The following is a 25,028-nucleotide window of genomic DNA, read 5'->3' on the forward strand; positions in this document are numbered from 1 at the left end:
GCTCATTTTGCACACACACCCTTGCCTGAGACCCTGGCGGGGGCCCACCTCACCACCTCCTAGCTTTGGCCCTGCCACTGGGACCCCCCCTCCCGTTTTTCTTAGTCTTTCCATCTCCCACATTGGGGTGTGTCAAACCTCCCCAGTCCACACCTAAAGCCAAGAAGAGTCCATCTTGGGGCCTCAGGGTGTGATCTAGAGGTCTGCTGCTTTTTTACTGCTTTGTACCATCCTGCTCTGATCTTTCAGCAGAGCTCTGAAATCATAGGAAAATCAAGTTCTGCCATGACCCCAAACTCTCTCTGAAGATGAGATCTCTTAGCAGCAGCAGCAGCAGCAGCGTCCTTGCCCTTCCAGCCAGGGAGGTGTGTGTGTTTTATGTGCTGCCCAGCAGAAGCCAGTGGAGTCCCTGCTCAGGTTTTCCTTTGAAGGCTGTGCTGGGTTTCTGTCTTCGCATCCTTTGGGCTCACAGAGCTGTGTGAGAGCAGGAAAAGCAGCCTCTTACCAAGTGGATTTTGATTCCTATTGTGAAGCTCCACAATGCCTGTCTCATTTCCGTGGGGAGATGGTGATATGGGGACGGCAGAGGTGCTTGGCTTCTGTGTGGGAAGGAGCTGCCCGGTGGTGGAGGCAGCGAGGAAGGAGGAGTGCCAGGGCCACTTTCCCCTTCTGCCCTCGTCTGGTGCCAAATCCAACAGGAATGCTCCACGGCTTGAGGAGCTGAGTCTCCACGGCAGAGGTGGGCAGCCCTTTTGGCCCTGGGAACCAGCTTTGAGGGTTGGGCAGGGCAACCAAGATGTCTGTTGCATGATGGCACTATGTCACCACGTGATTGACAGGTGGGCTGCACCACTTGCTTTTCCGCAACCCTTGCATGGGGTTGCCAAGCTTAGGAAGTGCAGTGCCAGGCGCTTTGCCAACCTCCCAACATGGGTGGCAGAAAAGGGAAGGGTGTGGGGCTCACAAGGCCCTTTGCCAGCCTTACCATCTCTTCTCCTCTCCAATGTCAGGGGCAGAAAGGAGGAGCGGTTGCCATTGGATGGAAAACGCTTCCTCCCTGCTCCTTGAAGAAAGGGTGCTCCTCCCAGCTGTTGGGTGATGGGCTCCTTCGATGCTCCACTCCACTCCTCTAACATGGGGCTTGACTTCATGGGAAGGGGGCATGAGGGTTCCCTCAAAGTGCCTGACAGGCCAAGAATGCTTCTCAGTTCCTCACACCTCTTTTCTTTTGTTTCTGCAACCAGTTTTGGGAGAGATCAGAGAAGACAAGGAAGTGAAGTGTGGCTGATTTCGGGATGCTTCATTCTGAACCATGCTCCTCTGCCTTTCTTTCCTCACACCCCACTTTTTGCACAATTAACAAGGAACGTGTGTGCCAAAGTCTTGGGCAAGCTGTTTACAAAGCCTGTTCCTGGCTGGTGCTCCCCCCTCTTCCACAAGAAATCAGGGGGCAGCAGGTGGCTTCAACACCCAGTTGCAACTGGGCAAAACCCATGAGGACTTTGAGAGTGGCAACAGCCCTGAGGCCTCCAGACCAGGCACAGCAATGAAAGAGGGCTCCTTTTCCTGGTGGAAACAGTTGCTGGAGCCTCTGAGGAGCTGGCCCAGTTCACAAGGCTGGATCTCACCCAACAAAGCGGCTCAACAAGCCTTCCTGTTTCCAGACATGCTTTGGAAGTCTCACCCAGGAGAGAGATGGTCCCTGGGGAAGCGTTGCTTTGCACTTGGGCAGAGGAGGAGTCGAAGTGGCTCAGCAGGCAAGAACGGGGGCCGAGGGAGCTCCTCCCACCGTGAGGCAGCTGTGGTCCTTCAGTGGAAACTCTTCATCCTCTCAAGTTTTCAGATGGGCAAGATGAGGTTGGGGGCTCATTGGGGACTAGCGTTCCTCTTGCAAAGCAAGTATCGTCAGCCACGCCTGCCTTCTTGCTGGCTGCTTGCTCACTCTGCCTCAGTGGCTCTCAGATTCCACCTGCTCAGCACTTTCTTCCCCATCAATTGCAGGGTGGCTTCCTAGGGATGCACCTCCCAGATGTGCTGCTCCCAGCATTTCTTGGGCACCCACATGGAGCTGGTGTGGCTGATGTAGCTTTGCTCAGAGCCTGGCGTGCTCTCCTCCTCCTCCTCCTAGTTAATGGGCAGCCTCCAGTAATTATGGGGAAGGCGATCCAGTGGCCCAGTTACAGGATTTTGAGGCATTTCCCCTCCCAAGCGTCCACAAAGCCTGGGAGGTTTGGTTTCCTTGGAACTCGTGCACATCCTGAGAAGAGCTGCTGGAGAAGGAGGAGGAGAGGCCTTGGATTTGTGTGAGCAGCAGGAAGGTCTCCCAAGCCACACCCTTGATCCTGAGTGAAGTGCTCCACCCTCCCATGGCCTTGGCTTTGGGGCCACTGGCTTTTCGGGGTCCTTATTTGCTCCTGAGTCAGAGACCGTGAAGATCAGGTTGGGACCCTCGAGTGCCCATCAGGTGCGGTCGGAAGGAGGTCCAGAGTGCAATGCGCAGGCAGCCTTTGTGGCTGAAGGGCAGGAGCCTAGCCTGGAGAGGGGGAGCCTTGGCAGCAGGAACAGCCTCAAAGGGCAGAGGCTGTTGAAGAGCCCTTTGCCTGCCTGCCCAATAGCTGCCTACCCCCCCTTTCAGAGGCTGCCCTGCCATGTTGTGGATGGGGACAGGAGCCTCGCTTGGAGCTGGAAGGCAGCTTCCTTGCAGAAGGGAAGGGGTCTGGACAAGGGGTCCTTGTCCACGCCCCTGCCACCGTCCAGTCTGTTGTTGGAAAAAGAGACACCACCCCCAGCTTTCCACAGTTTTGCCAGAAGTTACAGAGTTCTCACTTAGTACCATTGTGGGCTGACAGGTGAGAGCTGCCCTTTAAAAGTGATGTGTGCATTTGAGGGCTTATCCACATGTGCTTTCATGCTCTGCACTGCTCAGTGTCCGAGCGGGAAAAACTGCAATTCTGCAGAAAACCCAAATGGCTGTTTGTTGCACTTCAGCTTCAAAGAGCAGGTTTTTGGAGGGAAACCTTCAGAAAGAGAGGGAGAAGGGAAGGGAAAGTGTGGAGAACCCCTGAGTCTTGTGCCCCCAGCCTGGGCAATCCTGGGCATTGCCTGGGCACCCCTTCGAGAGGCAGAGCTGGTGCTGGGCCTTGGGGGGCGGCAGGCAGGCTTCTACAGCCAGCACTCAGCCAGCTGCTGTTACTGCAGGAGGGGAAGGAATGTGGACCTGGCAGTCAGAGGGGCCCCCTAGCTGCCCGAACAGCCTCCTTTGTGTTGGCCACCCTTTGGGGAGGCGTGTAGGGGTTTCTGGTCTGCTCCAGTCTTTGGAGGGCCCTGTCTGAGCCTTGTGGAGTTAGGCCGCCTGCTCCTCTGCAGCCCCTTCTGCACCCAAGGGTGTCCGGACTGCAGCCAACCTCTATTTCCCAGGTTCAGAGCCCCCTCCTGGTTGCAGCCTCCAAGAAGGCGCTTCATCTGAGGCTGCCTCTCCTCCCCAGGGTCTGCAGTCTCTGTTTTGGAGGGGTCTCCATTGTGAGGATGCTTTTCCCTGTGTGTGAGGAAGGAAAGAGGGCCCTCTTCATGTGCCAGGAAGGGTGCTTGCGAGCCTTGTGCAGAGGAGTCTCCTTCCCTGCCTGGAGTTGCAGTGGCTTGCTCCGAAGCCAGAGCCGGAGCCTGCCCCAAGCATTTTGAGGGGAGGGTGTGGGGCTGCAAGGAGGCCTTTGCCTTTTACGCTTCCGCTCCTCTGTGTACGTGACTTTTTCGAAATTGCAATTTTATTTCCTTCCTTGGTAGTAAATGCACTGGACGCATCTGAGGCTGGAGGAGGAAGGCAGCGGTGGCGGCAGCAGCATGAGCAAACAGCAGCATAAATTGCGCTTGGCGGGTTGGAAGTGATTCCTGCCCCCTGCAGGGCTTTGGAGAGGTTCAGCTCCTCCAGAGTCATCAATAATGAAGCCGGAACGTGGAGGGCCATGCGCCAGTTGCAAGGAGGCTTTCTACTGGGGGTGAGAGCTGCTCTTAGCAACTGCTGCTGCTGGGGCCACTCTGGGCTGCATCTGCATTAAGGGATTTCAAGTGCTGCAGTGGAGCCAGTTGGACGGCACTCTGGTGCTTCCCTAAAACACTGGTGTCCGTTCAGCAGCAGGTGCTGCCTGGAGTCCCACAAGTCGCACATTCCTTTGCTGGGGCTGGGGGCAGTCTGACTCCCCAGCTTGCTGCAGGATCAGGGAAGGCCTTTGCTGCATCTTCCGCGAGGCTAGATGGGACTCTGGGTCAGGGTCCTGGCAACAGGAGACAGATCAGTGATGCAAAACACTCTGCTGTGTGGAGGTGCTCCTGTGGTCAAGTGTACAACCTTTGCCACTTTGGTTTGGATGTGGCCATTTCCATTCGCCAAGGAGCTGGCTCCCCAAAGGGCACTGGCATTGGACCTGGAGTACTTGGGAAGCAGCGGGCCACGCCACCAGCTGTCCTTGCTCCCTCTGGTGGGACGTTAGACAGGCTGCCCTCTCTTTGGACTGGGCAGCATCTCTGGGAGAATTGGGATCACAAAAGGGTGGAAGGACTGGAAAGATTGAACATTTTGGCAGCAACACCAGAATGTGATCTACCATGGTGGCCACTGGCTGGCACCCGCTGGGCCCACTAGTCAGCACCCTGCCTGCAGAAGAACCCCTGAGCAGCACTGCCATGTTTCTACTCTCCATAGTTAGCCATTGTGGGTGGTGATTTTGGTAGATAGGCTGCGTGGGGTGGAGTGGATTTATTGGAGTAAATTGACACGAAGGTGATTTACAAAAAGAATAAAACCATGAAACATGGTCTTAGCTGAGCGTGTGGATGCTGTCTCTTAGTGGCTTGGCTCCGTGTGGCTGCTTCATGAGGTGCAGAGGTGCTGCAGAGGGGCCTCAACTTGCCTTCCATGCCTGCTTTCTTCAGGGTGAAGCATCTGTCAAGCTCACAACACCAGCCTGCTTGGCATTTTTGCAGGGAGGATGTCATGGATGGGCTCCACACATCTTCTTTCTCTGGTTCTCATGGGGGAAGCTGGAGTGGTGCAATTATTGATCCCCACATAAATATTGATGGGTGCCAACCCTTGTATGCTGAAAAAGAAGATGAGATAAATTTGTGGAGGACAGGTCTCTCAGGGTCTCTCAGCAACTATGTTGTTGTTGTTTAGTCATTTAGGTGTGTCCGACTCTTCGTGACCCCCTGGACCAGAGCACGCCAGGCCCTCCTGTCTTCCACTGCCTCCCGCAGTTTGGTCAGACTCATGCTGGTAGCTTCGAGAACACTGTCCCACCATCTCGTCCTCTGTCGTCCCCTTCTCCTTGTGCCCTCCATCTTTCCCAACATCAGGGTCTTTTCCAGGGAGTCTTCTCTTCTCATGAGGTGGCCAAAATATTGGAGTCTCAGCTTCAGGATCTGTCCTTCCAGTGAGCACTCAGGGCTGATTTCCTCAAGAATGGATAGGTTTGATTTTCTTGCAGTCCATGGGACTCTCAAGAATCTCCTCCAGCACCAGAATTCAAAAGCATCCATTCTTTGGCAGCTTTGTAGCGTTTTACTTGGAGGCAGTGGGTCTCTGGATACTAGCTGCTGGGAGTCGCAAGTGGGGGGAGAGGGCGGCGGCGGCAGCGGCGGCGGCTGCTGTAGTGCTCAGGTTCTGCTTGTGGGCATCTGCTTGGCCAGGATCACTCTCAGGGCCAGAGCACATTGGCGCCTTCCCCCATCACGGGGGGAGCCTGCCTGCTCCTGAGTCCCTCTGCTGCCAGTGCCCTGAGGGAGGAACAAGCTGCATTGGCCTTGTGAGGCTCTGGGGTGAAACTGCTGCCACTCCCACCGAGGGAGGGAGCTGAGGTGGTTTCACCCTGGAGCCTCAAGGGGCTGCTTCTCCCCCTCTGCTTTTCAGAATCGCAGCGCATCACTATATCCCGACGTTTGGCTGGTGATACATTGCAATGTTGAAAAGCTGGTATCGCCCAGCCCTAATGGACATCTTGTTGAATGCTTAAAAGCTATGTGTTGTGCATTTCAAGGTTAACAATGGATAACATTATGGACATGGATCCTGTCTGTTTTGGAAAGAAGGCCCCTTGTTCTTTTTTGTAAATATTTTTGTTGAATGGTTTTTTGAACATACAAATAAGAAACATCAATATAAAACAGAATCATAGCACATCTGTCATATCAATCGCTGTGAACAGACCCTCCCAAGTGTCCCTATTTTCCAGGGACAGTCACGGTTTTACAGAAGCCATTCCGGTTTCTGATTTGATCCCAGAATATCTTTTTCCTTAGGACACCCCTGTTTTCATCAGAGAAATGTAAGAGGGTACGGAAGTCTCCATGAGTGGATGGAGGAATTATGGTATGACTAGATCTTTAACATATGAAATAAAACCAACCCTCTCATCCTCTGCTGAGTGGGAGCACTGCAGCTGGCAGGTGATGGCCTCTGCTCTGGGTCCTCCGGCTCACGTGCCCATCTCCTCTAGAGCTTCCCTTGCTATCAACAAAATGCTTGTGTGTACAGGCAAAGCAAGACTTGGGGGCAAGGATGGCCAATTGCTGGACCCCAAATCTGTACGCCTGCCAGGGGAGATGGGCAGCTTTGATGCGCCTTGGAAGTTTGACATTGCATTTTCCCATTAATGAGCCAAAGCATTGCTGGCTCCCTGCTTCAGTAGCTGCTGCCCACCCTTGGCCCATAGCAAGGAGCAGGTGGTTCCATGGTCTGCTCAGACATGTTTCCAGATCGCCGGCTGAGGTGGGGGGATGTCATCTTCTCCCCTGCCTGGTGGATGGCACCTATGCCAGTCCTTGCATTTCTCCCCCCCTCAGTGAGGCTCCTGTTGATTCCTCTCTCCTCCTCTTCCTCCTCCTGTGCCTCCTTGGTGCCCCCTTTGCCTTTCCCCCCTGCCTTCCTGACCCAATTCCCCAGTAGCCTCCTTGGAGGGGCAGCTGCACTTATTCCTCCTCATTTATTCACTCAGCGGAAGCTGCATGGTTCCAGCAGGAACTTGAGGGGTCTGCAGAGATTTTGTGACAAGATGGGCTCCTTGCAAGAAGTAAGCTGAGTCCCAGGAAAGAGTAGAGCAGACTATTCATTCCCCTCTTTGTTTCGGGGTTTGCATCTCTCCCTCACGGAAGAGTTCCTTTGAGTGGACCCCCATGAAAGGACAAAGGGGAGGTACCTGTAGGAGAGGGAAGCAGATGGCCCCCCACAGCTGTGACATGCGTGGGTGGGGTCTCCTTGGGAGAATGAAGTCACAGGTACTCACTGGTTTCAGAGCAAGTTTCAGAGGCAAATACTTGTGTGTGAAGGTTGAGTTGTTGTGATTTCCCCTGGAGGATGAGCCACGTTCCTTCAGATTTATATCAACCGGAGATTCCCCTGCTTGCCAGCCTAATGGAAGGGCTCGTAATTGCTGTGTAGATTCTTTTTACAGCCTCCTTGGACTAAATTTAACAATCTGTAGCTGAATCAGGTAAACACAAGACATTCAGAGCACCTCCAGAGGGACTCCAGGGGAAGGGGGCATGTTCTTCATGGCTTTGTTTTTCAATCAGTATCAAATAGTTTAGGGGTTCTGTGTGTGTTTTGCATAGAAAGCTGACTCTTCCAGTTGGCTTGGTGGTGTTTGCAGTCTGTTTCCTTGACCAATCAGCTTCAGAGGAGTTCCGCTGCTGTCCAACCAGCAGTTGGGTTTGAGACAGCAGCTGTTCAAGGGAAGGTGGCCGTTTTGTGTCTGTCAGGTCTCTCTTGATGGCCTCTCCCACAGTTTGGCCTCAGTGTCGAATCATGGAATTGTAGAGTTGGAAGGGAAACTCTTGACTCTTCCAATCAGAGCAGAGATCCTTGTGACAGGTGAAGCAGGTGGAAACTTACCGTATTTTTCGCTCTATAGGATGCACCGGACAATAGGACGTACCTTGTTTTAGAGGGGGGAAAACAAGGAAAAAAAATTCTCCCCCTCTCTGCCCAGCACCCCTTCAGCGAAGCGGCAGGAGGCGCTGCGCAGAGAGGGGGAGAATTTTCCCCCTCTTGTTTTCCCCCTCTAAAACAAGGTGCCGTTTAAGGTGCGTTCAGTCGCCTTCAGGCGGCTACCTTGGAAGCCTGCAGAGCGAAAGGGGTCGGTGCCCACCGACCCCTCTCGCTCTCCAGGCTTCAGGTTCCTTTCGACCTGCTCTTTGGGGCTGGCAGGGGGAAGCCCACCACCAGCCCCAAAGAGCAGGTCGGGGAGCGGGAAAAGGCGCGCAGCGGAGAGGCTCCTGCCATAGCCCCCCGCACGCTCTCCAGGCTGGAGAGGTGACGCGCGACTACGGCAGGAGCCTCTTTAGCCGCGCACCACCTCTCCAGCCGGGAGAGCGCGCGTGCGGCTAAAGCAGCCCCCTGCGACCCTCTCCCAGCTGGAGAGGTGACGCGCGACTACGGCAGGAGCCTCTTTAGCCCCGCGCTCGCTCTCCCGACTGGAGAGGTGGCGCGCAGCGGAGAGGCTCCTGCCATAGCCCCCCGCGCGCTCTCCAGGCTGGAGAGGTGACACGCAGCTATAGAGGCTCCTGCCATAGTCGCGCGTCACCTCTCCAGCCGGGAGAGGGTCGCGGGGGGCTTGTTTAGCTGCCGTGCGCGCTCTCCCGGCTGGAGAGGTGACACGCAGCTATAGAGGCTCCTGCCGTAGTCGCGCGTCACCTCTCCAGCCGGGAGAGGGTCGCGGGGGGCTTGTTTAGCTGCCGTGCGCGCTCTCCCGGCTGGAGAGGTGACACGCAGCTATAGAGGCTCCTGCCATAGTCGCACGTCACCTCCAGCTGGGAGAGGGTCGCGGGGGGCTGCTTTAGCTAAAGAAGCCCCCCACGACCCTCTCCCGGCTGGAGAAGTGGTGTGCGGCTAAAGAGGCTCCTGCCATAGCCACGCGCCACCTCTCCAGCCGGGAGAGGGTCACGGGGCTATGGCTTCTTCGCTCCATAGGATGCACACACATTTCTCCTTCATTTTAGAAGGGGAAAAAGTGCGTCCTATAGAGCGAAAAATACGGTATTTCTGCTTGAAGGTGGATGGCAGTATCACCATTGTCAAAGAGCAAAGCACCTCCCTCTCCCCCCCCCCCCCATCAGGCTGCTGGCTGGAAGGACCAGATGAGACTTGTTGCATTTCACATGATCACACAGCAGAATTTGGACAAGGGCCAAATCTTGCACTGGATGACCCTTGAAGTTAGACAAGGCTAACTTCTACTGCCAAAGGATTCTGGGGTGGAGGGAGCTCTGCGGCTTGGTCCTCGCAATGCCTCTCTCCCACCAACTCTTCTCAGGATCAAACAGAAGTGGGGTGCAGTTTGGAGCACTTGGGATTCAAGGCTGCAACCCCAGATTAGGCAAAGCAGGAAGGTTAGACCCTTCGGCATTACCCACAGGACACCTGGGTCCATTTGTTGATCTTGGATGTGTTGGAATGTGACTGCTTTTAAAGTCCAGATTCTTCAAGTGATAGCAGTGAATATTTTATATCTTCCACTTAAGTAAATTATTTAAGCAGAGGTTCTTGAACAGCATTGCCTGGCAGTTCCAGGGAGAGGATTTGTTGCTGTGAAACTGGTTTGTACTATTTTAAGCTTATGCTGTTCCCCAGACATGCTTTCTTGGTGAAGATTAAACCAGTTCTTAGAAAATATTCCTCGCTGTTAGTCTTATCAGGTGTGGGGAAGCAATTTCAGCCTGAGGGCCACATTCCCTTCTGGGCAGCTTTCCAGGGGCCACAGGTGGGCAGAGCAATACATGTGAAGGTGACCTTTGTGCAGGAGTCCAGTGTTTGCACATGCTCCCTCCTCCCCCAGGCAAGCAAGAAGATTTATCTGTGTCCAAAGACCCATCCCAGCTAGTTAAGGACACTCAAGGAGCAGGTGCAAAGCAAGGCTTGTGGGGGTGTGGCCTGGGAGGGTCCCAGGGGCCAGACAGAGAGGGTTGAGGGCCACATGTGCCCCCCATCACTGCACTAAGCCATGGTGAGATGTCTCGCTTTCTGGGAGGAGGCAGGAGCAGAATGCCAAAGGCTCTTTCTGGTGGGGGGAGGCAGATTGTTTAGGGAGCTTTTCAGGGGGTCTCAGCCAGTTTTCCCTCTCCAGCCTTTAGCTGGCAGGGGCCCCTGATTTTAAAGCTAGTGAGGGCTGAATCGCCAGAGGGCTATTACTGTGTGATCCTGGGGCTCAGGGTCCCCCTCCTTTCTCCCAGACCACTCCTGAAATTCTGCACAGAGACCTGGCATTTAGGAACACAGGGAGCTGCCTTACATCCAATTCAGCATTTGTCTGCACTGACTGGCAGCAGCTCTCCCTGATTTCCGGCAGCATTGCTCTCCCAGCATTACCTGGCAATACCAGGGATTGAATCTTTGACCTTCTGTATGCAAGGCAGATGTTCTGCCACTCAGCTGTGGCCCACAAGATTTAGGGATACTTAGAAACCACCTGGCAAATGCATGTTTTATAAAGTAAGTCTAAAGGGGAAGTCTAAAGACAGCCAACAAGATAAAGGCAGGCAGGTTGGCTTAGCCGGCGATGGCAGGCCATCCAAGTCAGCAACTTGAGCTGCAGTTGGGAAGAAACAAAAAGCTTCTCCGGTGAGGGATTGGCAATGTGATTTCTGCACAGACTCTTTCCTGAAGAGCTCTGTATAAAATAAGCATTTTAATTTGCAAGAGCAAAAGGCGACAAGCCAATTTCCTGTCAAAGCCAAGGTGGAGCCAGATTTGGCAAATAGGCACCTCTTTCCTAGCAGAAGACTTGGATCATGGCCCTCCTCACGCACGAGAGATGAGCTCTGAAACATGCAAGGCCTTCATGGGGGCAAGCATAATGTTTCATACAGAGAAGAAAGGGCTTGTGTTTGTCAAACACCACAGAAGGTTCCAGGGACGTCCATCTGCGTGGAAGTTGCAGCCCTCTTGCTGTCCTCTATCTCTGTTTTCCTCATTTGGGAGGAGCAGATGAGCGCACAGCTAAGTACATCTCACCAAGATGGGTGATCTTGTCATTCTGCATTGGCAGCAACCAAAATTCCTGTCACAGAGGATCCCCCATCTCCTTTGGTTCCAGGTTTCAGCAGGTGATTGTTGGCCTCCAGTGTCAGAATCCCATTTCTTGAGCACCTTCTCTTCAGGGGCCAGGGCAGCAGGCAGGGGGGATTGCCACCCCCAGGCATTGCCACCCCCTTCCCCAATGCCAAAGGAGAGGGTGGGCTGCTGCTGCTGGTCCTTCATCTGCTGCGTGGGGTAGAAAGGGAATTAGCAAGCAGATGAGCACCGTATTTTTCGCTCTATAAGACGCACCAGGCCACAAGACGCACCTAGTTTTTGGAGGAGGAAAACAAGAAAAAAAAAATTCTGACTCTCAGAAACCAGAACAGGAAGAGGGATCGCTGCGCAGTGAAAGCAGCAATCCCTCTTGCTGTTCTGGCTTCTGGGATAGCTGCGCAGCCTGCATTCGCTCCATAAGACGCACACACATTTCCCCTTACTTTTTAGGAGGGAAAAAGTGAGTCTTATAGAGCAAAAAATACGGTAATTGGTGTGTTGCAAATCTGTGAAGTACATACTTGGTTGCAACCTTCTGCAACCCCTCCCTACCAGCCCCCTCTTTTATTCCCATCTCAGAGCCCTCTGGGAAGGAAAGTGCAAACTCCATGTGTTTTGGGGTCAAGAACAATCCACCCCCCACAGCCCCCCAACCCCCACTTGCTATGTCTTTAAGCCAAGGCTGGAGTTCGGCTATTCCTCCGCTGTCTAGGGATCCAAACAGAAGAGAAGAACCGGTTTACTGAGAGCCTTGGCTGAGCATCCTCTCCAGCCCATTGCCAGGCCTGCTGGCTCTGGTGTCCTCCTTGCCTCTTCCCTGCCTCTCCTGCTGCTGGGTGAGGGCGAAGGCTTCCTTCAGGCAGGCTGGCCACGTATTCTGGCCTCCTCTTCCTCAGCTCCTTGGAGAATTGGCTCCTGGTGCAGCAGGCCTTCCCTTTCCCTTCCAAGCGCAAAGGATGGCCTCACATGAACCATTCCTGCTCCTTGCTTTTAGAGCAGCCACCTGCTGATCTCTCTTCCTCCTGTGTAGGGTGAGGAGCTCAGTCTTTGTCCCTTTTCTGAATGCTTTTGGTGCAGCTGGGAGAGCCAGGGCAGATCAGGCCAGGGTTTCCTTCCCTCTTTCTCCCCTGGCTCCTTGTCCTGCCCTTGCAGGAGACACAGGGCAGAGGAGAGGCATGGCCTGGCAAAGGAAGCACATCTTCCAAGAGAGAATCCAGGAAATAGTTTTGTCTGGGATCAGAAGACACATTTATGCCTGTCAAGAAGAGACCCTTGAGTCGCAGAGAGATCGGAAGGGGGAATGGGTGACATCTGAGCAGGCAGCGGGTCTAGCCTTTGTGGAATCTACCTTTTGCCTCCTTTTCCTTGGTCCTTATTTCCATTCTCCAGAAAGAAATCAGAGGCTCTTGGCTTCAAACCTGCAGCAAATGGCAGCGGGCAGTTGGGGGCTGGGGATTTGAGTAAACCCCCTCCAGTTCCCCGCCAATCAGTCGAGAAGCTCTTTGCAATATAAATGTGAGTGTATTTTAATATGGTAATTAATTGAGGCGTGCCGCAGAGGGGCATTCATTGCCCCGAGAAAGTGCCCCTTCCCTCGAAAGAGATGCCCATGGGAGCAGCTCAACTATGAGGAATTCTTCTGTAATTTACAGGATGAACTGGGAGGTAATTACTTATGCCTGGCGGGCCAGGAGAATTAGTATTGACGGGGGTGTGTGTCTGCACTGGGATGGCGGTCGATGGAGAGGCTTTTACTGGGCCTGCCGCTGTCAGTTGAAATCCTGCTGGTTTTGTTCAGCTTCATTTTGTTGGAGTGGCTGGAAGCTCCCACAAATCCTGCTTTTCCATGATGGACACCTGTTTGGCCACTGTGAGAACAGGATGCTGGACTAGATGAGCTATTGGCCTGACCAATGACTCTTACTGTCTTCTTATGTGCGCTGTATGTGGGTTGGGCCCTCTGGCCCACTCACAGATTAGCCTACAATTTGCATGCGCTTTCTGTCATGTGCAGATTTGTGATTTCTTTTGCAGATGGAGTGGAGGGCCTCAAAAGAAGTGTACATCCACACATGTAATTTTACAACAGACAGAAGGTGTACAGGTGAAGCTTTTCCTATAATGGCGTTTCCACATGAGGAAAGGCTTAACCTGTAGAATGCCTGCCTGCCACGCAGGTGAAAGGACCATGCTTTCCCCCCATGTCATCCTAAACCGAAGTCTGGGCTGCAAACCTGTGCCCACTTAACTGGGAGCAAGCCCCGTTCAACGCGGTGACTTCATTCTCAATGGAAGTGCACTTTTATGCTGCAAGCACACAGCAAATTACTCACAAGAAGGTCCCTGGGGCGTTGGGTGCAGGAGCCGCAGATGTGCTATCAGGCAGCAGGACCTGCAGACTTGAGTATGTTCATTTAGAAACCACTCGATCAAAAAGTTCCCCGAGTGGTATGCAACAAAAAATTATAGATAAAACATGAGTAAAACCAACAAACCAACTAATGTAAAATACATGTGTGATTTAAAAACAACAACCACTCACAAAATTGATAAAACTTTAAAAACAAATGTAGGCAGCCTAGTTGTGTGCCTGGACAGGGCTACTGAAGCACGGAGGTTTTCAGCAGGTGTCCAAAACCATCTCTGGAGGGAGCCATTGTGGAGCCGCCTGGGTTTCGGCTGTTTTGTCAGATGCTGCCACTCACTTTTTGTTATGTGCACCACCCTCTCCATCACTCTCAGTTTGGGGTGGAGAAGTGGAGGCTGGGAGGCCTAGAGCGCAGGAGGGCCTGTGACTGGGGCAGCGGCAAGGAAGCCCTTTTGCGGGAGGCACTGGGACTGGGGGGGGGGGGGCAAGTGAAGAAGCCACAGCAGCCGGTTTGAGCTGTGGCATCTGGAGGCCCCACTGGGCCCAAGGGGACTTTGGGGTGCTCTCCTGTCAGCAAGCGAGGCAGACGGTTCAGGTTCAGTAGGAGAGCAGTTGGGGAAGGGTGGGCAAAGCCTTGGCCGCTGGGAGGACCAGGCCTGAGGATGAGCCTCTGCTTGTGCTGCACCAAGGCCTTGGACCCCATGGGCTGCTTGCTTTGCACCCCGGCACCCTTGGCCATGATTCTCTGAAAGGGGGGTTAAGTGATGTTTGGCCTCTAATTTCCTGTACTGGTGCGTTGCCATTTGAGACTCGTTGGCTAGTGAGGTGAGATTAAAATTGAGGAGAGGCTAGCCAGGCTACTTCTCCAGGTTGGTGACTCTGAGCGCCGTTCTTCATTCCCTCCCCTTGGTGGGCTTTGCTGTGGGTTCTCTTGAGACTCAGTTGAGCACTGTCAAAGGTGCTTGCCTGAAGCGCACCCAGGTTTGGAGGGTCAGCTGGCCTGACTGCGCTAGCAGCTCTGCTGCCTGGGTGCTTAAGCAAAGTGCCACAAACCCCTCCATCTCTCCAAGGCAGGAGCATTGACTGAGGGGCCCTGAGAGCAGGTGCCTCACCCAGGTCGGTGGAAGAGAGTTGCATCCTTGGGGAGCTGAGGGTGGATCTTTCTGGGAAGGGGATCCTTTCTGGGAGCCGATGGACAAGGCTGCCTTCTGGGAGTGGATGAGGGGGGTTGTGCTCATGGGATTGACGGTACATCCTGTGTCCAGGAGGATGAACCTTCCCAGAGGTGGTGTGTGACCTTAGGCCCTTCCGCTTGCTCCTCTCTCTATATGTACCACTACTAGAATAGAAAACCTCTAAGGGGTTTACAGCAGTGTCCTGCGGCCTGATGTGTGGTTTGTGCCTCTCACCCTGAGGCGTAAAGCGAAAGTACCTGTGTGTCCACCCCACATGCATATGGGGCACGCAGCCCTCCTCCTGAGCTGATCTGTCTCCATTGGCCTTCTTTTCTCTTTCCCACTGCTGCCAAAATTGGTGGGTTCTTTGGGTGAGGAGTTGGATCAGGCCTCTGGGTTGGGTTAGCCTTCAGCCATGACTTTCCCTCCTCGTTCTGCTCAGATCTGCCATGCCTCCTGCCCCCCTGCTTCCCACTCTTCATCTGTCCCCCTTTATTTATCTGCCCCAGGAACGTGGGCTCAGCTGCACATTGACCCCAGCCCCCTTGCTCACTCACCAGAGCTTTCTTGCCCTGGTCTAGAGTTGGCCAAGACTCTGTGGCATCGGACGCCACCCTCTGGGCTGCTGTAAACGCTCCCTGCTGCCTGCTCTGGGCACTCCTCTCCCCTCCATGTCGTGTGTGTGCTCAGCACCCTGAGGCAAACTCCAGGCCCCTGGGCTGCCTGTTTCTAGGGCTCTGCTGCTGTTGAGCCCTCCATGATGGAGAAGCAGCCACCAGAGGACCCCCTTTGCCGAATGCCCCCTCCCCACGGTGGCTGTGCTTGTGGGCAGGCCACAGGACTGCAGTTTCTTGGCAGAGGTGGGCAGGGGGCTGGCTGAGGCCGCCCTCGACCTCCAACTGCTGACCTGGCGTTGACATGGGGAAAGTGACTCTGTGCCTTGGCTTGGGGCTCCTGTTTCCCCCCACTCCTGCCATTTTGGGTGGCTGTGATCTGGCCTTCAGACACCCATCTGGCATGCTGGCGCCTTTGGTGAGGAAGGGTTTTTTGCCGCTTTTCAAAGGGCACCATGACATCTTTTCTTCTGCCAGTTATGAATGATGGCTGTTTGCCCCCCTCAGGATGGGGATGGTGCTGACAGAGAAGCCGAAGGGCCTCTCGCCAATGTGTGCTCTGGCCTCTTGCCAATGTGTCTCTGACCTGAGACATTTGTTTGCCAGCCTGGGTCCCATTGCCCTAGGATTGCACCCAGGGCCCCCTTGCCACTTGGCTTCTGATGAGTCTCAGGGGCCTTGTGGAACTGGGCTGCTCAGGAGCAGCACATGGCAGCTCCCAGGAGGCCGAGGAGGAAGGCTGAGCCAGGGATCCACTGTGCTCAGGTGAAGGGGTGCATCCTCGTTTGGGGGGGGGGGTGCTGTTTTTGTGCTACCACCCACCTTTGCTGCTCCAGACGTGGTCCTGTCTCACCAGCGAACAGAAAGTTGATCCTATTAGAGCGACTCTTGTGTTTGAGACTTAGAGTTCATAGAATCATAGAGTTGAAAGGGTCACCCATGAGGGTCATCTAGTCCAGCCCCCTGCAATGCAGGAATCTTTTGCCCAACGTGGGGCTTGAAGCCACGATCCTGAGATTGAGAGGCTCGTGCTCTACCACCTGAGCTCTCCCAGCCCTGAAGAGCTGGGCTTCCGTTTTTGGTCACTGTGCTGGTTGATGTAGTGTCCATTTTGTCTACACTCCCTAGGGCTGTCAGCCGGGGGTTTCCTGAAAGAGCCCCCAGCCGACCCCCTGCCAAGGCTTGGGCACCTGAAGGGGCTGAGGCCATGGGACCTTGGGTGGGCAGAGCAGCTCCCCAGGCAAGTTGCCCCTTGCAGGACCGGGTCAAGGGGCAGTGAGGCTTCTTGCAGACTCGTGTGCTGTTCTGGGGCAGGCAGCTAAAGCAAAGCAGATGTTCTGCTAGGAGGGGTCTGCGCAGGATCAGCCAAGCTGATGTTTCTTGACCTTTTTAGAACAGTTCAATAAAAACAAGCAGTTGCCATAGCAACTACCACATTATTTGGTGCTTCAGAGATTTGTGATAAAGGAGGAGAGCTGAGTGAAAGCAGCACATGGTGAAGGCGTTCCTCCCCTTTGTGCTGCAGGCTGGAGAGTCCATGAAGATGCTGCGTGGTGCAGGGTCTGGGCGTAAGGAGCCCCTGTGGTGGAGGCAGACAGGCAGGCAGGCAGGCAGGGGGCCTTGGTGTTTGTAGTGAGGGGATTGCCTCTCAGCCGCAGGAGGAGGAAGGCGGAGACAGAGTGATTGGCCGAGACCTGCCCTGCAGGACTGATTGTGGTGCCTTTGAGGGTCGGCACCCCACAACCCTTTGCTAACCTTCCTGGCTGATGCCTCCCAGGCTGCCTCAGGTCTGGCATTGCCTCCCTTTGGACTCCTCGAGTCGTCAGACTTGATTTTGTGCAGAGAGAAGCAGCATGAGCAGAAGCTTTGGCTGCTCCCTTCAGTGCGAGGGCTTGTGAAATGGCCTCTGTACCACATGCCAGAATTGGGCCTGAGCTGCGTGGCCCTGGGAAAGGTGCCTGCACTCTGGGGCAGCAGTGTTTGGGTGCCTGGAGGATCAAGGCAAAGAAGGGGACAACCTGGGGACAGGGGTCCAGACAGGATGTGAATGAAATATTGCTGGCTGCAACTGATCTTAGGACAAGAAGAAATCTTTAATCACTCCTTGCAAGGAGGCAACCAGGAAGAAAGATGTTAATTAGAGTAAAAGATGTTGTGGCTTTTGAAGCCAGACTTCCTTTCTCTGAAGCAGGCCTCCTTTGTTTTTCCTTCACTGGAAACTCCAAAGATTTGCTTTCAGGCGTTCGGCTGCTGGCTTATTCTTAAAAAGGCAGGCAGGGTGGCTCTCTTGAGGTGGAAGAATGAGCACACAAAGGCTTTTCACCAAGCCTTTTGGAGAGGGCCATCTTGCTGACGCTGTTGAGCAGGAATTATGTACTTGGCTGCCCAATTTTTATTTCTGCCACAGTGAAACGGCTGCAGCTGCAGCCTGTCCCTTGCAGGGAAACCCTCTGGAAGGCTGGCAGCAGGAAGCGACAGCCTTTGAGGTGCTTGGTTGTTGGTCCCTGACTTGGGGCTTACCCTTGGGGCTTACCCACACTTCCATTTGCCCCGCCACGTCCCCTCTGGTGGAATCCGCTGCGGAATTGGAGCAAACGTCAAACCACAAGGGCTCTGAGCTGTGAAGAGCACCTGTGGAAAGGGAAGTGAGAAATGGGTGGGAATGTGGGGGTGCGCCAAGCAGGGGGCGGGGCTGTATGCTTTTTGGACCATTAAGTGCTTCAGAGAGATGTTTTGGTTTTTCCTCTGCCCTCTCCTCCTCTTTGTCTGATGGAAACACCACAATGGTTCAGTGTTTAGTCCAGCAGGACTGACATTTTACTTGAGATTCTGAGATACCCACCAAGAGTGACAGTCAAGGGTGGTCCACCTCAAGGCTCTTTGCAAACAGAATGCAATTTCTGTTCTGCATGGAAATGGGTGGCTGGACTGAGCCTTGAGGGAAGGGCCTCCTGCAGCCTCTTCCTAGCATTTGCCAGCCTCAGGCCCACAACAGGGCATGTTCTGGCACATGTGAGGCAAGAGTGCCCCTTCCTCTCCAGGACCCTCCCCAAGAGGCATAGCAAGGGCTCCTAAGTCGAAGCAGGGAGGCCTCCAGGTGTGTCTGGTCAGGGCACACACAGGCAAAGCAGCCAGCCCAGCTAAAGCACGTGGAAGCTGGAAAAGGAGGAGGAGGAGTTGGCCCCAGGAAAGTGGGGAGCGAAGGCCTGAGCCAACTATAGCACTGCAGTGGCAGGGAGTGCTGCACCCAGAGGAGGAAGGCTCAGCACAGAGGGTGGCCCCAGTGTCTGCTGCAGGTCCTCTTCTCTGGCGATGCACCTTGACCATATCAGGTGTGGGGCTTGCGTGCATCAGCCGGCAGAGGAGCGCTGAACAAAGCCGGTGCAAGGGGCTGGATTGCGCGGTGCTCGCTGTGCAGGCCCTGCATGGGGAAGCAGCTCCTGAGAGCGGTGCCTTTTCTTCCCCCTCCAAGCTCTGCAGCAATCCTGGCTGGCTTGAGACTGTCTTTGTATGGTGCTGGCAATGCCTTGCCTTCTCCATTGCCTGCTTACAAATTGGCCAGCAATTTGTTATGCAAATGATCCACACTCTGCTAGCGCAGTTTTCATGACAAAATTACAGGGTGAATGCTAATGAAGAGCCTGGGCCCTGAATCCGTTCCATTACCTTCTTGTGTGGAGCTTATTCCGCAGGGAGCTGCAGCTTCTAAGCCTCTGCTCTACAATCACTTTGCAGCCAACTATACTTGGCTCCTGCCAGGATTAACCCTGTAATCTGGTCACCTTCTTGCCACCAATTAAGCTGCTGTGGCCACAGCCCCCCTGCTTCCCAAAGGGAGGGAAGGCACCGCTCACAGGGGGAGGAGGGGTTTTTGCTCCCCCCTTGGGATCAATGAGCAGCAGGCAGGTAGCGGGAGGCCCCTTGTGCAGCTGCAGCAGGTGCTCCTGATGGTTGCGGAAGGGGAGTAGAAAGCAGATTCTGGGAGGGGCTGCTGCTCTTTGGGACCCCCCCCCCCCGCCGGCACAAGAGAACCCTTTTGATTTCCAGTGTCAAGGCACGGCCCATCATGAAGCACAGCTGGCGACTCTCCATGTCTGGAGGCCCCAGATTAAATCCTGGTGTCTCCTGCAAAAGGCTCTCCTGTCACAAGAACAGTGAAACTTTGGAAACTCTTACCTACGTGAAACTCTCCCATTGTGAGAGGCTTTGGGGCAAAAGGGGATTCCTCCTGGTCCCACTGCCGGCCTGGCCTGGAAGCTGTGGTGGAGAAGGGGTGCTTTCCAGTAGCCCAAAGTGGGCACTCTCGGGGGGGGGGGCTGCTAGCCCAGATTCTGCGCCTGTCTTTGGTGTTTCCCAGTCGTATGGGAGTCGACGAGCCCTTCTGTGTTGATGCCAGGTGGAGTAGACAATACAGGCTAGATGGCAAAATGGCCTGGCTGGAATAAGGTCCCTTCCACCAGCCCCCCTATGAGAACTGGCAGAGCCTAGCCAGGAAGAGGACCTTGCAGGCCACAGCAGAGAGCTCAGTGAAGACGTTGACCCCGCATGCGGCAGCTGTGCCAAAGGTGAATGCCCGCCAGGGATCCGTAAGAAAGGAATGGGAAATAAAAGTGCCATTGTGCAAATCTATTTAGAATACAAACGACATACAGTTCTGGTCGCCTCACCTCCGGAAGGATGTTGTGGAGCTGGAACAGGTTCTGGAAAGGGCAGCATGGGGGATCCTGGGGTTGGTGTAGCTCCCCGTGAAGAAAGGTTGCCGCAGTTGGGGAGCCAGATGGGGTGTGGAGACGAGATTCTCTGCGCTCCCTCAAGATGCAGTGATGGTTGCCAGGATGAACGGCCTCTGCTGCCGCTTGTGGCCCCATGGTGAGAGGGGGGTGCCCAGGGGCGTGCGTTCCCTCCCCCCACCCCTTCGTTTTGCAGCTTGGCTCCCTTTCTTGTGGGCGGCTGCTGAGGGGCCGCTCTTCCCTCTGCCTGATGCCCAGCAGTTGCTGCTCCAAACGCCTTTCCTCCCAGTCAGACCCGGAGGCTGGCAAGGAGAAGGAACCGCCAAGCGCCAAGGAGGCCCAAGAGGGTGGTCCCCTTGGCAAGGGCTCCTGGGCTTTGTGTGCTTCCAAAAGGCGAGGCACCTTGCAGAGATTCTCTTCTCCCGTCCCCTTCCTGCTGCTGGAGCCAAAGACAGGGGCTGGGGCCTTCCGAACCACCCCCATCTTGCAGAGCTCTGCTCCAGGGAAAGAGGCCTGAGTCACCCCGGCTGCACCGCCTGTTCCTGGAGGGTTGGGGAGAGCCTTCTTGCTATTCCTGGACGGCCTGATCTTCCTCCGGCGTCCTCACAAGGCATGCGTTGCTGGCAGGAAGCTGATCTGTGTCCGCCATTGTTCTCCCTGAGCCCAGCCTGCGCTGACTGCTTGATACCCTTTGCTTCCACGGTGGGTGACTCTGCGTCCTGCCCCCCCTCCCGCCAGTATCGGGCACAGGATGGGGTCAAAGCACGCCTGGTGGGTGATCTTTTGTGACACCTCAAGGCTGGAGAGTTGGGGGATTTGCTGCCTTTTAGGGTCTTGGGTGTGCCTGGGAGGATCTTGGCCCAGCCCACCGCTCTGACATTGGCAGGTGGGGTGTTTGGGTAGCATGTGGCTGAGCTGGGTCAGCTGATTCCCTTCTCTGTGCTGGGGGCAATGCCCCAAGATGTCTTCCACGCTGTGTGTGGCAGCGCTTTGAGCAGCCCACAGACTGCACACCAGCTGTCTCTGCCAGGGTCCTCAGCCCTTCTCTTGGGTGCTGAGCTCAGTTTGGGTCCAGCAAAGGGGTCTGGAGCCTGGGCTGGGTGAGCTCCTTGACACCCTCCGTCCGGCTCCCTTCCTGCCCTCCCCATCTCTCTGTTCTCTCTGCTGCCTCTTCCGCCCAGTGGGCTCCTCACGAGTCAAAGCCTCTGGCCCTAATCTAATTGCTCTGCTGCTGGATTTGTACTACAGTGGCCTGTTTGGTTCAATAATAACACATTTATGCTAAAGGTTAATGAAATGAATTCTGCTTCCATCCAATTCATTAAAAATGGTTCTACAATCAACGCTTGCTAATGGAAAAGAGATTAAAAATTCATGTCTATAAATTTCCCGTGTCATTTCTGATTTTTATTAATCTCTGCCTCCGTGGACTGGCTCCTGAGAAAGCCTGAATGCCCTAATGGACAGCCACTTTGGGTATTAATTGCAAATCTGTTCCACTTGGGTAACAACAAAGGCGTGTGTGTGTGTGAGAGAGAGAGAGAGGAGAGAGAGCGCATCCTGCCACATGCCTTGCATCCAGGCTATAGAAGCAGCTTGGGAAATGCCGCAAACTCTGTTCATAGAAATACTGTTTCATGTGAAAGATGACGCCTGCTTTGTGGATGAATGTGCTGAAACCCTTGTGAGAGACACACATTTCACATTTAATAAGTGTGTATCTGATTTTAAGTAAGTGTACAAAGTTTAAGCATGGAAATCAGCACAAGACATGATGGAATGGCCTTCCATGATGGCGTTCCCGCGAGGTGAGGGCCCCGTCTGAACGGTCTGCTTAAGGCAGCACCATGCCCCTTTAAGCCGCCCCGGCCTCCCCCAAGGAATGCTGGGGAGTGTAGTTTGGAGCGTTAGGAGGCTGCTCTTCCCCTGAGGCTCCTGGGCTGCTCCCTGCTGACCTTTGCCTTGTGTTGTTGCAGGCCTACTTCCGACAGGGTGTTGCCCTCCAGTACCTTGGGCGCCATGCCGATGCCCTGGCAGCCTTTGCCTCTGGCTTGGCTCAAGATCCCAAGAGTCTGCAGCTGCTGGTGGGGATGGTGGAAGCCGCCATGAAGTCTCCCATGCGAGGTGAGTGAGGGCCCCTGGGATTCCTGCCCAGCGCCGGCTGCACTGTGTCGTGCGGAAGGTCCCACGGGTTCACGCTTGCTTGCTTCCTTGCTTCCCCTGTGTTTGGCCCCAGCAGAACTTGGGAACTGTGCTTGCCAATGCAAACAAGGACCCAGCGCAGTCGGTAGGGGCCAGCCTCCCCCCCCCCCCGTGTTGTCAGCTTCATGGATGACAGGTGCAGCCACCTAAGGGGCTCCCTTTTGCATTGAGACATGTGGGGCACTGCCAGGCTACCACGGTTGTTTTCCCACCTCCCCAATAGTCCTTTTGCCCTCCTTCCATATTCTCTTGCACCAGCCACCTCCTTCTTTGTGAGTTGAGTGATGATGCCCTGAAGAGAGGTTGAAATGAAGTCAACCTCTCTTCAGAAGTCCATCTCTCTGATTGGGGAGCCTGTCAGGTGTGTTCCTGCTGTGGATGGAGGGTTTTCACTCTGCCCAGGCCTGGCCTAGTACTGCTAGGAGTCCCTTCCAACTCTCCCATGCTATGACTCTACCTGGAATGCTGCTGGGGATTGAATCTGGGGCCTTCTGTAGGCAGAGCAGATGTTCTACCTCAGAATCACGGCCTTTTCCTAAAAATCAGAGGTGGGGAACATCCAGGCCACAGCCCAATCTTGGTCCACTGGGTGAGGGAAGGTCTAACTAAGTTGGCTTGCAAATCCATTTCTTCCAAACCATGGTATTTCCCCCCCCAAATATTCCCCCAAATATTTCCATTCTTCAAGACTTTCCCCCTCATTTTGTTCTTTAATTCTCACAGTTAGTATAGCCATCTCAGCATATTCCAAAATCTTCATGAGCAATTCTTCTTTGGTTGGGAGTTCTTCTTTCCATTTTTGTACGTAGACTATTCCTGCCACCGTTGTAGAATACGCAAACAAATTAATTCCTTTGGCAGCTCTGGACCAGTTATACCTAACAGAAAGGCCTCAGGATTCTTGGGAATCAGGTGTGAACCTGAGACTCCTCTGTCTTCCCTCAGCTGCAGCTGTCCTGGGTGGGTGTGTTTGCTTCTCCAAGGCGGAGGAAGGATGGTACATGAAGCCTGTCTCCCTTCCTCTCGCAGAGTCCCTGGAGCCAACCTACCAGCAGCTGCAGAAGATGAAGCTGGACAAGAGCCCTTTTGTGGTGGTCTCTGTGGTTGGCCAGGAGCTGCTGACGGCCGGCCACCACGGGGCCTCGGTGGTGGTCCTGGAAGCGGCCTTGAAGATTGGGACATGCAGCCTGAAACTGAGGGGCTCTGTCTTCTCAGCCCTGAGCAGCGCCTACTGGTCCCTGGGCAACACCGAGAAGAGTGCGGGCTACATGCAGCAGGACTTGGACGTGGCCAAGACTTTAGGTAGCCGTTTGGACCACCCGTCCCAACTTAGAGGGCAAGCGGGAGGAGGAGGAGGATGGCATGTTCAGCAGCATAGAAGCAGGTGGTGACGACCGGGTCTCTCTTGGGGTGTCAGCAGGCCCTCAGAGGGCTGCAGGGGGGTCTTTGCTCCATAGCCTCCCACACCGCAAGGAGGCTGGATCCATGCTCATCCTTGTGTGGAAAGGGTGGCTCATTTTCTGGAGCAGCCAAGGACCCTGCCTCTCCCTCGGAATCTGTAGTCTCTAGAGAGCGGGGTGAGGAACAGCTGCCCCCCTCCTCAAGCGGTGAGGCATCCTCTTTGTGCCTCTACACCCTACACAGCAGTTAGCTTTGAAAGTCTAGTGGCCAGGCAGGGAGCATTGAAGGGATGCCGCTCGTCTCCAGGCAGATCACCTCTCTTGTGGCATTTGGGCTGGGAGAAAGCGAAAGACACCTGGTTGGTGGGGTGTGTGTTTGCTGTGAGAAGAGATGAGCATGGGTATTAGATGTGAATTTGCATGCATTTGCATAAATGTCTCTCTCTTGTGTTTCTGCTTGCTTGCCATCCAGGTGACCAGATGGGTGAATGCCGAGCTCACGGCAATTTGGGCTCTGCATTCTTCTCCAAAGGAAATTACCGGGAGGCCTTGACAAACCACAGACATCAGCTGATGCTTGCCATGAAACTCAAGGACAGAGAGGTAGGTGGGGCTGGGGGGAGCAGTTTGTGCTGGCTGGGCTGGGGGTGTCCAGCACTTCCAGGGAGGCAGCTCTTCTCTGCCGCTTCTTTCTGCCAGCTTAGAGGCGGCTGACATGGTAAAGCCTGGGGGTGTCGCCCTGGAATACACCCTATGAGCCATGCCAGCAGAGCAGATTCTGAAGGGGCCCAGGGGGCACGTCTGGCCTTTGGTTCTGGGGTGGGGTGGGGACTCTGAATTGTGTTTCTAAGAGCCAGCCACAAATCCCTCGCTCGCAGAATGGCTTTGGGACATGGGAGAACAGCTGCCTTTGGGTGCTGGGAAAGTGTCCTTGCAGGGGTGGAGACCAGGCGCAGGCCAGCAGTGGAAAGTCTGACTGCTTGTGTCTGTACAAGAGGAGGCTGGCCGGCCGGCACCATGACTGAGCAAGCCAGGATCCACACGGGGAGCTGCCTTTGGCAAACGGCACAGCTTCGCCCCACTGCCTGTGGGGGGGGGGGCGGGGGAGATGGGTGTTTTGTGCATCTCCAGCTTGCTTGGGCTTGGTGCAGGCCGGGGGATCTGGATTCTGCTTGATCACAATATTTTTTCCATTTATGGCCCATCTGGGCACATAATTAGCAGCTATTGACAACAAACGGCTACTTGGATTGTGAGAACCCCGAGCCTCTTGGATTTCCTGTGGATGTAACCACAGGAAATTGCTTTGGCACTTTCTGATGACATCACCCTGACCACAGGGCTTCCTCTGAATGCACAGCTGTTTTTCTTGGCCCCCTCTGCATACTTCTCTGTAACACGCAGACTCTTATAATGTTGCAACGGTGCTGATGTGAATTCCACCAGAAGGGCTTGTTCTGGGCTGGCCTGGAATGAGGTA

General features: G+C 54.6%; 1 protein-coding gene and 1 long non-coding RNA gene across 2 annotated transcripts in view; one reads left to right on the top strand and one right to left on the bottom strand.

Annotated features, from left to right (window-relative positions):
* LOC310694062 overlaps nucleotides 1-25,028 on the bottom strand; it is a 243,112-nt gene that overhangs the window by 93,298 nt on the left and 124,786 nt on the right. The gene's annotated exons all lie outside the window — the stretch shown is intronic.
* TTC28 (tetratricopeptide repeat domain 28) overlaps nucleotides 1-25,028 on the top strand; it is a gene marked incomplete at its 5' end in the record, with an annotated part of 118,183 nt that overhangs the window by 63,009 nt on the left and 30,146 nt on the right. Inside the window, 3 exon segments of the mRNA XM_083476630.1 lie at nucleotides 21,923-22,070; nucleotides 23,178-23,450; nucleotides 24,021-24,151. Coding sequence (XP_083332756.1) covers nucleotides 21,923-22,070; nucleotides 23,178-23,450; nucleotides 24,021-24,151 — 552 coding nt within the window.

This window comes from Podarcis liolepis (assembly GCF_965112155.1).
Source record: "Podarcis liolepis genome assembly, chromosome: 15".
In the NCBI taxonomy this organism is placed as follows: Eukaryota; Metazoa; Chordata; class Lepidosauria; order Squamata; family Lacertidae; genus Podarcis; species Podarcis liolepis.